Raw genomic sequence first — 14,604 nt, forward strand, 5'->3', positions numbered from 1 at the left:
CTGTCACACTCACAGTTATCTGCTTCACTTCACAACATCCTGCAATATAATTGACCATGAGAAAACATGTTACATGTACATGTAAAATAGGATTCCTTTTCTTAATATTGCAGTGGCGGAGATGGGGAAGTGGAATTTTCCCTCTCCCCCAATAATTTTCTTCCCCCCACAAAAAAAAAAGAAAAGAAAAGAAAAACCACCATTTGTCGGAGATATATTACCTATCCACAAAATCGATTAAATAAGCCTCATAAAAATAATTGTCATATTTTTCGGGGCTTCGTCCCTGGACCACTTTCGAAACATTTTGAATGACGCCCGACCACACCCACTTTGCTCTCGTCGGGAGAATCTTGACACCACCTCAGCATATTTCATCCTAAAATTTTATTTGCCCCTAACTTGCTCCCATATCCTCAGATTTCAGATACGGGTGCTGCCGCGCGATTTAGCAGTTTAAAACCAGCTCTGAAAAAAGTATTAAATAAGTAGCTAATGAAAGCAAAAAAAACAAGAGTAAAATATTATTTCAATTTGTCCACCACTTCTTTTATTATTTATAACATGCTGTAACCGATCAACGATTCCTTAAATTCAGTAGACGAAAAAAACAAACAAAATCAAATAAGATACATGTTACTACTTTACAAATACTTTTTAAATTTTGATTGTTGTAGACTTTTCCATGCAAAATTATGTCCTAATATTACACTACACTATAAAGATGATGATTTTTTTCCAAAGCATCAGGTCTGAATAAAACTGGTATGCTACAATTGAGCAATGTATTCATATAGAATTTTGTATTGTTATAAATTCAGCGTCTGTTTTTGTTACGTTGTTTAATTTGGATGGGAGTCAAATCCCAGAACAATACAATACTATTGAACGCCATGCAAATAAGTATTATGGAACGCCATTGGTGCTAAAATAGATCCACTTTTTCGCTGATTAAATTTAGAGACTGGAACTTTGTCTAGATGGCTGTTAAGGTTTATATAGAATGAGAACAAATGTAACTAATACTGTATATTTTCTTATTTAAATTTCAATTAAAAATACATTAAATAAAAAAATAGCATGGGAAAAATACCAAAGAAGTGTTTGGTGGTTTTCCTATGAAAATTCTGTCCACACTTAAAAAGAAACACAAAGTAGTGTTATTGCAATAACAAGTAAAAAAACAATTAAAACGTTATAAACAAGTCAATCATAATAGGAAAAAAGATTAAAATATTAATAAGGTATTCTTTAGTAGTTCTGTAATCAATGCAGTATATAAAGTAGAAAACCAGTTTAAAAATACCCTGTCTAAATTGCTGAGCCACAAACATTTGCCTCCTCCATCCCCACCCCTAGTGAATTCCCTGAAACATGTTTCAAAAATTTATTGTAAAAACCTTCTTTATTAAAATAAATAGTATATGTTTTTAAAGATTAAAAAAAAAATATATTAAACATGGAAGTATTTTCTGGTAATTTTGAGATGTCATCGATTATCACTTAATAAAAATTGTACGCACTATAACACATTCAGACAGATTAGCACACACACCATCACTGTTTACAGAATTGGCAATCCTTAACATTTATAAACAATATGAATTTCAATTACTTTTATTTGTTTATGACAGCATTAACCGCTGATTTCCTTTAACAATTCCTCAATATTTTTCATATGTTCAGCATTATGAAACGACAAGGGCTCAAACAAAGGGGAATCTGACTATCCTAAAATAAAAAAGTAATGTGGGACAAAATCTCTCGCAATCCCCAGTATGAAATTACAGCACTGTAATCCAGTTTAACTTCATCATTACTATTCGGGAATATCCACCTTGGATTCATGGATCTTATCAATAATAGCATCTCTCAAAAGAGGGCGGTCTTCACCTGAAAAAGTTCAATAAAAATCTTATTAGATGTTTAGATTGGTGCAAACTTTGTGATGCAGGCATTCAACATTGAGATCAGAGGTTGAAAACTTTGCTGTAGTGAGGAAGGCAGCTGTCCTACAGCATTATTATAGTGCCACTACATAAACATTATTCAATGTTAAAATGATGTTCAATGATGGTTAAAATGTGCAAAGAGCAACCTTAGCAAACTTGGGCTTGTTTAGCAGATAGTAAACAGCTTAGTAATTAAATTGAAAAATATTATTTAAGAAATAAAGACCTCTTAATTTTGGAAATTTTTCGCAGATGGGGCTGCTAACAGTACAAAATATAATTTTTATTCAAAAACACCATTATCAGCAAACAGGACATTTGCATAAGAAGGCAAAAAATATTTGCTTTATAATACCTGACAACATCACTATTTTACACTTGTGTCTGCACTTCTCGTCATTATAAATCAGCTCCTCTAGAATCCGGACCAGTAGACGGCATTGTTCTTCACGTGTCTTCTGGTCGATAGCATCAGACAATGGCATTTGGAACAACGTATCAATGATTGTTACATACTCGCAGATGGCGTAAAATGACTAAAAGAAATTTTTAAAGTTGAGAATCAATTCATGAAAACTTGAATAAAATTTCAAAAGTGAGAACAGGTAGTCATGTAATGTGTTGATTCATTTTTACCTTCGTTAAAAGTTTCCCACACAAATAAAATAGACGAGCAGTACTGGGTAAAGAAAACTTGGTTTCTTGCTTCAAACTAGGTATCCATTCATAGAAGTCTTATGAAGAAGCCTATTAGCCAAAATACTAGCATAAGTCTCAGTGGCGGCGCCAACGGGGTGCCAGGGGGGCTTACGCCCCCCACCGGACAGGTCAATCCCCCCACCGGACAGGTCAATCCCCCCCGCCGGACAGAGCTCGTCGGGCAGTCAGACCATAAAATACTATAAAAATAGGCCCACACCAAGCCAACACATGTCTGTCACAGTCTGAGAGTGCCATTTTCGGCCATCTAGAGGTTGATATTCTTAAACAAAATCTCATTTGGGAGGGGGAACCCCTTCTCCCAGCTCGAGCCTGCGAGCTCAAGTCCCCCTGTCGGACAACTTAGCCCCCCCAGAAAATCCTAGAGCCGCCACTGATAAGTCTGTAGTTTCAGATGTCAATATCCCTGACAAACAGGGATGCTTAACCTCCTTGGTAGAGGTAAAAATGAATCAACACATTACATATACCGATCAATTAGTTGATTATAAAACATTTCAAACATGATGTATGGTATCACTTGAAAGATTTAATTACATTTGGTTACTCTATAAAAATTCAGACTCATTCATAAATGTCAGTAAAGCACATCATCCTTGTTACTTACACGACCATGACCATCTTGGATTTTGTACACAGAGTTGACATACGGTCGATCTTTAACACCGGCTCGATCAACATACAATGTCGGTAGCTTGCCCTCAAATGTAATCCCTTTATGTTTGACTTCATCCTCTCCAAGTTTAGCAGGAATTTTACAGTTGAGTGGCACAATGGCAAAAAACTTGCATGGCAAGTTTTCAGCTTCCATCTCTTTCTTCCATTTAGGGTCCCGACTTATAGTCTCTTTCAGTTCTTAGAAAATATGTTTTATTTTCGTTAGTACATGATATTTAATTAATATCATATTTCATAATACTAACTGTTATTGTCGTGATGGAATAGACAATAACTTGATTTGCATCAGGAGAATCAAGTATAGGTATAATTTTTGCTCTACCTGACGTGGAAATGTACTGAATGCTCACTATGTGTAAAAACAATTTTTTTCGCAATTAAAGTAGTAAAGCCAAGCAAATATTTATGAATTTGCGAGAGATGGGTTAGTTTCCAGGAGATTCTTTCCACTTGCGGGAGTGTGGGAGGCCTTCCCGATTTCTGGGAGACTCCCGCGACCTCCGGGAAACTTAAGACATCTGGTAATATGATGACATGGTAGTTGACTTAATATTGTATTAACATAGTGTACTAAGTGCTGATTGGGTTGGGGGCATAATGAGAAAATGAGGGCTCTCGAGCTGAGGGAATGAATTTATGTTGAACTTCTTGAGTGCAGTCTTTTTACCCCCTGTGCAAACATATTTTTGGGGATTTGGGAGTAGACACATACTGTACCCCTTGTTGTTCAAAGTAAACTCAATGTAGTCTTTATACAGTATAGACGTTCATAATAATAATAAAAATAAATTTAGTTACTTGGTAGGATGATCCTCAAGTATCCAGTGAAGTAGCTCCACCCCATGCCTTGCGCAACATTTGTGTTATTGGATTCCTGAACCAAACTTAGCTCAACTTCCGACAGTGTCTGTAGGAAAATCAGGATTTTAATATGCTCACTAGAAGGTGAAATTCAAAGTGGGTGGGGAGGAGGGACACACCCTGCCAAATTTTTGAGAACTAAAAAAAAATAATGGGAATAAAATTAACATTCAAATTATACAGTATATCTGAGAGTGCCCTACCCTGTTTCCTAGAGGTGTAATAAACAAAAAAAAATGTCACACTGTGCTTAAGCCCAAACCATGTGGGGCTGAGGAAGTGAAGACCCTTCATCTGTAAAACTGCCTTTCTGCCCCCCCCCCCATTTCAAATTACTGGGTCCGCCACTGCACTTTATATATACGAAATATGCACATTTCAGATATTTTATATAGTAAAATTAGCATGAACTTAGTAGAATAATGTGACCCAGGGGTGGATGATGTCCAAAAGTGATGGGGGAATAAGAGATAACCCTATCCTAGTGGGGTCTGGGGGAATTCCACTGGGAAATTGTTGTTTTCTAAACATCCGGTAAAATTTCAACCTCTGAGGCTTTTGGGCCATAAATTGTTTCTTTTTTTTCCCCTTCTTTTTAACTTTCTAAAAGGGGAGCCAACCCCACCCAAAAAAAATCCACCCCTGAGATCTACAATATAAAAAAAAAATAAATAAATAAATAAGTTATTGTTTTTGCTGGAATGTGAGATTGTTTATATTGTTTAAGTGCAACCTCATTTAAAATTTCTACAAACCTTGAAACCTAACATGTAATTTGTAATCAGGCTAACGCCAACTGAGGATATGAACATTGGCCAATACACGATGTGGTCCACATGATGATCAAAGAGGGATTCATGAGCAAACCACATGAAGTACATGGCAATGAACATCATGCCTACTCCTCCCACGAATGCCTTCGTGAAGAACACCTGGAAGCAGCTCTGGATAGTCTTAAAGTATGAATTGCTATGGCGACTCTCAAGATGGCGCAATTCCTCAACAAACCTGCAAAAGCACTGGGTAAATTTTCCGAAGATGGCGCCCCAAAGAATGATCAACAAAGAGAACAAATAATGATACATGTGGATATCAAATGGAACTGTTTCATTATTAGCAGACTGGTTGAGACAAGAATAAAGTGTTCTTTTAATTCTGATTGGTTGCTTTGAATTCACTCTCCAGCCATAATATCCAGCGAAAATCATGATGAGGACACCTGCTGTCCACCCGGCCAATGTGCCTCGCTTTTTTGGGATTTCTCCAAACGCATAATTTTTATTCGATGAACGATCCCTATAAACAAAATAAAGAAATCCAAAATATACAACACATTTCTTAAACATACTGTAACGGAGAAAGTTTGTTTCAACATCCAACATACACTTACAAATTAAATAGTGGGGTATACATTTGATGTGGAGGGGAAAACAAAATTTCATTTTTTTTATACAAAATAATCATGAACTGAAGTGTAGCAGGCAACCCAAAACCCCTGTAGTCAAAATAATGTAAAAAAAAAGATTAGTCCCAGATTAGTTCAGTTAAATAACATAATTTCTAAAGACTTACCCCATTTCAATTTGGCTTTCTGTATCTTGAATATTGATGTGGGCTCGTGTTAATGTCTGTGATAAGAAAATATATTTTGTAATGAAATATCAAAATACCATATGGCTTAAAACAAATGCAAGCATTTCGCCAAACTAAATTTAGACAAAAACTATATAGTGCCTCTCGGTGAGAGTTTTTAGCGTATTTGCCTACTACTACCAGAGACTACAACGCCTAGGAGGCTTGTATGTTTACTTTCTAAGGTCTAGAGAGACTAGCTTCTTCCTGGTTGGGATTGGCCTAGCTAGGTCCCTGGATGGGCTAGCTAGCCTAGAGAGTCCAAGGGAGTCTTCTAAGCTGGGTCTATAAGCTAGCTTACGACTGTCTAGTTAGTTGTTACTGTAGACTTTACTAGTTTACTGTAGTCATTACTAGTTATTTAGGACGTTCTTGTGATTCTCTAAAACTACTTAACACACTTTGAATTATGCACATTATTCATGTAAAAATCCTACCATAGACGATCGATTGTAAACCTGATCCTAAAACTTCCCTGGTAAATACTATACAATGACATCATTTTGGAAATTCCCTTTTTTGCATTAAAAAAAACATTGTCGGTAGAGGGCGGCTGTGGTTTGCTGCCTGGCTGTTACGGACCAGAGCATTATAATTCGGCGAACGCCGTTTGTGGGTTGGTCCCACAGTCAACGTGTTATACCACCAGAAACACAACTGTGCATGGAGTAGTACAACAACAGTGCCTCCTCCTTGCTTCTTTAATTTTTTTCTTAATTGCCATACTGCTTGCAATATAAATTTACAAAGTAAATTAAGGTCCATTCTGGACCATATTACTGTAATTATTAAATGACAAAAAAATAATACAAACTTCACAAACAATTTTCAAACTTACGCTGAAAGGAATTTTAATACTTTTAAAACACAGTATCATTACAGAATGCTGAAAGTTTAGAGCTTTTAAAATTACAAATTAGTCCTTGTTTTATTGAACACTTAATTTGTTTATCAGAAACATAAATATACTTAAGATAAATTTACATTGAATACAGTAAAAAAACTATTTTAGTACCGCAAGAATGAAAATAAAGTTTTAACAATTCAATAATCAAAATCTGAATACTGTGTATATACAATGCAATTAAAACCCTGTTGTTCCTGTATATAGACAATATATTTATAATTGAACCATAGAACAAAAAACACTGCTTCTTTGCTCTATGATTTCACTTGCGGCCATAAACACGGCTGTGTTCTTGAATATTTGCTCTCACCTTTGACTGAATACTATTAAGTGAATAATACACGGGAACATGTACAAGCTTACAGGATCATATATTAAGTTTAATATTCGTTATTCAACAATATATTAAACTTAAGATTATAAATTTATATTAAATACAGTAAAAAACGACTTTGGTACAAGAATGAAAATAAAGTTTTAACAATTCAATAATTAAAAGCGGAATACTGTGTATATACAATGCAATTAAAACCCTATTGTTCCTTTATATAGACAATATATTCATAATTGAACCATAGAACAAGAAACACTAGGCTGCTTCTTTTCTCTATGATTTAACTTGCCATAAACACGTCTTTAACTTGGCTGTGTTCTTGAATATTTGCTCTCACCATTGACTGAATACTATTAAGTGAATAATACACAGGAATATGTACAAGCTTACAGGATCATATATTAAGTTTAAAATGCTTATTTTATCTCTGACATAAAATATGAACTTTTGAATAAAATGTTTAGTTCAATGGTATATATAAGCATAGTTTTCTATGGCAAAAATATGTGGCACTGTGATATTTTTACTTTTCTTTTCATATGAAATGGTGTTTGAGTAGAATTATTCAGTGTTAATAATGCACTAATAAAAAGAACACCTACTCCCCGCCCACCACATAGAAACACAACTGTTGATATCTCAATGGGATACACACACACAAAAAAAAAAACAGGAAAGTACAGTAAACCAGTTGAATTTTCTATCATAAATTCTTATTCAGAAATGTCCATTTTGGGTTCTTGGATCTTGTCATAAAGGACATCTCTCAAAAGAGGCCTGTCTTCACCTGCAAGACAAAATATTTAAATATGATATTGTAATGTATTAGATGTTATTGTAACTTTGCAAATTTACAGGATATTTGAATACACTGTTAATTTCAAGGAGTTATTCCATACCTTTATTTTAGTTTAAATCCAGCCTCAGTAGGGAAGGAAGTAAGGAAGAAAATCTCAGAAGGGTAATAACTAGAAACAGATTTTGAATATTTAAAAACTGGGGAAAAATAGTGGTTATAATATCTCCGCCTTCCCCCCCCCCACCCACTTTTTAAATATTCAAAAATCTGTATCTCACTAACCATTCCCAAGAAAAATCAGTTGTACATACAAATATTTTTTCTTCCGGAATTTGGCTTTAAGGAAAAGGAGTTCACCCCCAAAAGAAGCACATCGAAGGGTCCTAATATAGAAAGAAGCACCATGGCACAATGTCACAGAAGATAGGTAGTTTTCGCCGCACGACTTTAACCTTGACTTTAACGTTAGTACCCGTCATGCAGCGCGATAGCTCTGTCCCTTTTGTAAACAAGTCAAAATAAGCATGCGCAAACCTGTAACTAACTTACGTCGAGCACGTACAATCCTAAAATTAACATACTCCGCAACGCAAGATGAATAAATTATGACGTCATCCGTTAATGTTAATGTTGCCGTCGTGCGGCGAAAACTGCCAAACAACTGCTGAAGTATCAAATCAAACTTATCAACCTATCACACAGAGTGTTTATTTAGAAGGTGGAGCCAGGAAAAAGAGTGCCAAATCCCAAAGGTAGTCCCTAATAAATTGCAATTGATTAATTTGGCAGTTTATGTGTTTATGTTTGTTTTGCACTCCAGTACCTGACAACCCTACTATCTTGCACCGGTTTCTACCTGTCTCTTATACCCATCTAGATGTGTATAAGAGACAGGTTATATCCTTGAAAATGTAATTATTGTCATTCTAAAAATCAAGACAATATCATGCATGCCCCAAAACGACTCAGGGAAGTTATATTGAATCAATATTTCATTCTTTATTAGAATATCATATTGATCAATATTTTGTTTTTGCATTATTGCAGTAGAAATGATTAATGATGATGTTCTAACAAATAACACAATAATCACTACTGTATGGTTTTTAAGATTTTAGGAGTGTGCTTGATAATGAAGTCATATTTTTTATGTATTTCAATTGTTATCTTGGTAACTGCATTTCATTACCTGTAACTAACTTACGTCGAGCATGTAAAATCCTAAAATTAACATACTCCGCAACACAAGATGAATAAATTATGACGTCATCCGTTAACGTTAATGTTGCCGTCGTGCGGCGAAAACTGCCAAACAACTGCTGAAGTATCAAATCAAACTCATCAACCTATCACACAGAGTGTTTATTTAGAAGGTGGAGCCCGGAAAAAGAGTGCCAAATCCCAAAGGTAGTCCCTAATAAATTGCAATTGATTAATTTGGCAGTTTATGTGCTTATGTTTGTTTTGCACTCCAGTACCTGACAACACTACTATCTTGCACCGGTTTCTACAGTCACTATCATTATCAATCAATTCCTCCAGAATTCTGACAAGCAGGCGACATTGTTCTTCGCGCGTCTTGGGGTCGATAGCATCAGACCAGGGCATCTGGAACAACGTATCAACGACCGTCACATATTCACAGATGGCGTGAATTGTCTGAAATTTGAAAAAAAGTTTATATTAAAATAACATTTTAAATAAGTGAAAATAACCATTGAATTTCGGAAAAACACCGAGCGTTTTGTCATTATGTAAGCTGTCCAGCCTAGATGAAACATAAGGGTATCTTCTCGTACTGAGTACACAAATAGGCAGATCTTTCGAACTGAAATCTTGGATAATGGACTCAAACGGATATTGCTGAAAAACACAGCACATTTAAAAAAAAGAACTAAATATTATAATTCTTCATATGTTGTGCACAGGAGCTTCAAAAATGTAAATCAAACCATGCACTAATGAAATCAAATAAATTCGTTCATGACTGTGGAAAATCTTAATTTGTATTTTGTTGTAATCTGCATTCACTGGTTTTCCATGTGCTGAACGAAACGTCCCCATTCTTATATACTGCTCAGATTTTCTGATCAGTTTAGCAGGATTTTGGATCCAAACATTCAGATTCTCTGTTAATGCACCCAAAGAACATTAATATCAGAAGAATGAGCTCGGAAACGCGGCAAAAAACACACGCGAAGACCCAACGGATCGTCTTTTTAATGAGGATCCGTTCAGATTGCCACTGACAATCAGCAGACGGTGTTGGGTCGCTCACCGACGGTCGTATGACCATATCGTTCGGCGTAGTGAGTGTCTGGCTTAAAACCAAAGATCTTATAAACACAAGATAGCGTTCTCCGCGATTTACGAGTGCAAATTCTGTAATAAGGCATGAATGGCGCCTTTGGTAAATTGGAAACTTTTGACCCTTGACCGCTCTGACCATACAGTACACCGCGCGACTTTACCTTAGGGTACAATACAATACAATATTTATTGGATAACACTTTTATAACAGTGGCACACGTTAGACAAATTCTAACGGTGCATCCAGAAAAGAACAAAGCAACAGAAATAAAAAAAAATTAAATTCTTAATTATGAGAAATTTACAGATAACTCAAATAACATTATTGCCCACCCACCAATCAAATTAAACACTTGAAATAAACTACAAACAAAACAAGAATGACTGGTTTGAAAAGTCGTGCAACAAAATTTAAATTAAATTAAATTAGAATTAAAAGAAAGCGTTTATGCTCTACATACAGTATGAGTATGCACGCACAGGAATTATTACACAAGCTTAATGCTTAAAAAATCAAATATAATACTGTAATTACACAACAGCACAGATAAAACTTAAGCTACAAACATTTAAATAAGTCACATCTCCTTTTCCACAGACTTTTGGCTAAAGATTTGCAAAATTTGTCAATTAAGAAATTGATATTCTTATCATAAAAGTGGTTATTTTCATTTCCAAGGATAAAATGTAATTTATTTCTATTATTAGACTGTTCTATTATCCTGTGAACAGCAGAGCAGGAACCATCTCAGATCCATGGCAATAGATAGGACGCCCTCTTCCAAAACTGATTACTTTTTCTCTTCGGTAATAGCGCATGAATGGCGCCCTCTTGCTAAATGGGAAACTTTTGAACCTTGACCGACGCTTCTATTTGTTACGCATAAATCGCGGAGAACGCTATCTTGTGTTTATAAGATCTTTGCTTAAAACCTACCGGAAAAATCATTGATACTTACATGGCCTTTGCTATTTTGAATTTGGTACACAGAGTTGAAATACACACGTTTTTTTATTCCCGCTCGATCAATCTCCAACTTTGGCAGATTACTAACGTATGTAATTCCTTCATGTTTGACTTCATCATCTCCAAGTTTAGCAGGAATTTTACAGTTGAGCGGCACAATGGCAAATACTATGCATGGCAAGTTTTTATCTTCCAGTTCTTTTTTCCATCTAGTGTCTTCATTTATTTTGTCTTTCAGATCTTAGAAAAGATACAGTATACTGGTATCATTCACTTTTTACTACATTATTTAATCATGTCCAGTACAATCCAGTGCAGAGAATAAAGAGGGCAAACAAAAAGAGAGATTGCAATAATATTGAAGGAAAAAAGTAACAAGGATTTCCGCAGATCCAGGTTCCTAATAAACATGGAAAAACATGGATTGAAATTCAGTTGATGGGTTTAAAAGAATATAAAACTGAATACAATTTGCATAATGGTACATTATGGAATTTAATCTGGTTTTGAGTAAGGAACCCTGTGGGTGCAGGAAGAAAAAATGAGCATTGCGCTACAGAGTATAGAAATTCAAGATGTCCGACTATCGGGGTTTCGTTGAAATGCAATCCTATTTCAAAAAGTACTGACACGAAGGGACGTGTCCTTCAAAAGTTGATTTTCGAGCGAACTCTATTCGAATTCAAATAGGGCGCACCTTATTACGTGGCAGTACTTTTTGGACGTTTCATTGCCTGCATACAAAATCAGAGCAGTCGGATCTCTTTGAATACTACACACTCTTTGCTTGAACATCTTAAGTCGGGCTCACACTACGGCCGCCACGATGCGCATGCAACAGAGAAAGAGTCACGTCTTATAAAGGCCAACTCAGACAGCGTCGGTCATCGCAGCCCGACCGGATTTATCGTCGGGGACAGTCTAAGCCGTCATGAGAAATATTCAACATGTTTAATATTCTACGACGCGACTGCCCCCGACGTACACCATCGCGTCTGCGTTTAACTTACAGACCCGACACGACAACAAATCGCGTCGGGCTGTGTCGTACGACGCTGCCTGAGTTGGCCTTAACACTCATAGGGAGTGGAGTTGGATTGTCGTACGACTGATTTAGAAAAAACTTACGTGGTAGGATGATCTTCAGGTATCCAGTGAAGTAGCTCCATGCTAGGCCCTGGGCAACATTTGTATTAGTGGATTCATGAATCTCGCTTAATTCAACAACAGATAATGTCTGTAAGTTTAAACATATCCTGATTACCAGAACAATAAATCATATACATCATCAAAATTTAAAAAAATGGTCAGGATAATCATTAAAAGGAGTCTAGTATAATGCCGCTCAAAAAGATTCATCTTGTTATATACAAAAAACTTTAGCACTTTTGTGCATTAGATAATAGAAGAATAAATATATTAAGTGACATATCATTCAAAATAAATTTAAACAATATTGATTCAAAATTTTGCTCTTTATTAGATCATCATCAGCAATTGATGATTTAAAAAACAAAACCGAAATATTGAATCGATATGCCTTCCCTGAGTGTGCACGATACCGGTATATTTTCACAACCATGACTGTCAAATAGGCCTATGTGACATACCTAAATATAGACATGATGACATCACATCATGACCATAATAGGCACATTATGACTATATGACAACAGTTTTTTTTGTCAAATAAAACGTGTGCTAGTCTGAACACGGCTTTATACTTTTCTACAAACCTTAAAGCCAAACATGTAGTTCGTAATCATTGCAACGCCAACCGATGATATGAATGAAGGCCAGTAAAGGAAGTGGGCAACGTGATGATCAAATAGTTGCTCATAAGTTATCCTCATTAAAATCACACCAAAAACCATCACACCAACTCCTAAAGACGACGCCTTGGTGAAGAACACCTGGAAGCAGCTCTTGAATGCCAACCAATATGAATTGTTATGGCGACTATCAATGTGGCGAATTTCCTCGGTGAAGACACAGAAGCATTGGATGGCTTTACCGATTATGGCGCAACAGAATGATATGACCAACGCGAAGATATAGTGATACATGTGAATGTTATAGGCAACTTCATTATTCACATCTGACCTGTTTAGACAACCATAGAGTTTTGTTTTAGACGTTTCGGGTTGCATTGAAGATACTGTCCAGTAATAATGGAGAACAAAGATCATGATGAAAAAAGCCGCTGTCCATTGTTTTCGATTGCCTCGCCTTTTCGGAATCACTCCAAAATCATAGTTTTCTGAGGATGGAACCCTAAAAAATTAAAAATTTCAATGGATATAAAGGTGAATGAATGTTTTATCGGTAATTGTGTAAACTCTTTATCAGTAATTGAGTAACTCTTTATCGGCAATTGAGTTAACTTTAACTACTTGTTATTGGACATTCATTAGTCTTATTTTGTATTACATTACAATTAAGTCTTCTGTTATCTGCCATATACATAAACAAAGAATATTATATATATTCTCTAAATTCGTTTTAATCTGGATAATCAGGGGCGAATCCAGAGGTGTCTGAAAGTGGGGGGGGGGGGGGGGGGGGGGGGTTGAAGAAACTGACACCGCCCTAGTAAGTCCACGATATTTTTGTTTTCTAGACGCCCGAAAGTAATATCTGAGGCGTTCTGGGCGATCAATTATTTCTTTTTTCTTGCACTTCCCGAAAAAAAGTGTGTGGGGGGGGGGGTGTGGGCGCTGCCCTTGATAAAAGTTCAATCTTACCTCTGGTACTTGGGTTTGAACCAATTCATCATTTTAATTTGATTATCCAAGTAGGTTTTTCTATATCTTTTATACTACCTGAAAAATTAAGATGTTCACTATTAGGATGAAAAAAACATGTGCAAAATATGAAAATAGAAGATGGGGGCGTGTCCCACCTCTCTCTATTATGCTCTCTATAATATGGTCCAGTCCAGGCGTACGAGAATTTCAGTTAGTAAATATATTATATGTGTTTAACATGGATGAAGATATACTTACTTACTAGGTAGACCTTTGCTATTTAAGCGGGATTTTGCTGCGATTATCAACAACGAAAAGAAACATTAACCGTAGTTGTAGTGGTGGTATTTCTTTCAATATAATGCATTCTGGATATTCCCTCTGTTCTAAAAATAAATTACATAGTCGAAAGAGGGCAGGCTTTGTAATCGCGCAGATAATTATTATTCATTTATACAGTAACTGTATTTCAACAATATGTTGTGAGAGTGCCCGATCTATATTCAATTATAAAGTACAAGGCAATAATATTTAATAATAATAATAATATTGAGAGTAATAATAATAATAATACTTTAGTAATAATGATAACATTATTATTATTATTGATAATAATATTGAGAATAATGACTGATAATGGTGACGAGGTTCTTGGCAAAATGGTGACGAGGTTCTTGGCTTAAGGCTCCAATTAATT

General features: G+C 35.6%; 2 protein-coding genes across 2 annotated transcripts; both read right to left on the reverse strand.

The window, feature by feature from the left end:
* Positions 1-1,016: 1,016 nt before the first annotated feature.
* Positions 1,017-5,907, reverse strand: LOC117104099 (stimulator of interferon genes protein-like). The gene is made up of 6 exons (XM_033244755.1): positions 5,784-5,907; positions 4,967-5,507; positions 4,149-4,257; positions 3,280-3,527; positions 2,308-2,488; positions 1,017-1,893 (listed from the first exon to the last, which is right to left on the reverse strand). Exons 1-6 carry the CDS (start codon positions 5,786-5,788, stop codon positions 1,820-1,822), a joined length of 1,158 nt encoding a protein of 385 aa, XP_033100646.1. The 5' UTR covers positions 5,789-5,907; the 3' UTR covers positions 1,017-1,819.
* A 779-nt stretch (positions 5,908-6,686) lies between these two features.
* LOC117104101 (stimulator of interferon genes protein-like) lies at positions 6,687-13,942 on the reverse strand. Its single transcript, XM_033244757.1, has 6 exons — positions 13,905-13,942; positions 12,897-13,434; positions 12,289-12,397; positions 11,153-11,400; positions 9,362-9,542; positions 6,687-7,871 (listed from the first exon to the last, which is right to left on the reverse strand). The coding sequence occupies exons 1-6, from the start codon at positions 13,934-13,936 to the stop codon at positions 7,798-7,800; spliced, it is 1,182 nt and encodes a 393-aa protein (XP_033100648.1). The 5' UTR covers positions 13,937-13,942; the 3' UTR covers positions 6,687-7,797.
* Positions 13,943-14,604: the final 662 nt, after the last annotated feature.

The sequence above is a fragment of the Anneissia japonica genome, unplaced genomic scaffold (genome assembly GCF_011630105.1).
Source record: "Anneissia japonica isolate Jap-2015-1 unplaced genomic scaffold, ASM1163010v1 scaffold288183_len337429_cov161, whole genome shotgun sequence".
In the NCBI taxonomy this organism is placed as follows: Eukaryota; Metazoa; Echinodermata; class Crinoidea; order Comatulida; family Comatulidae; genus Anneissia; species Anneissia japonica.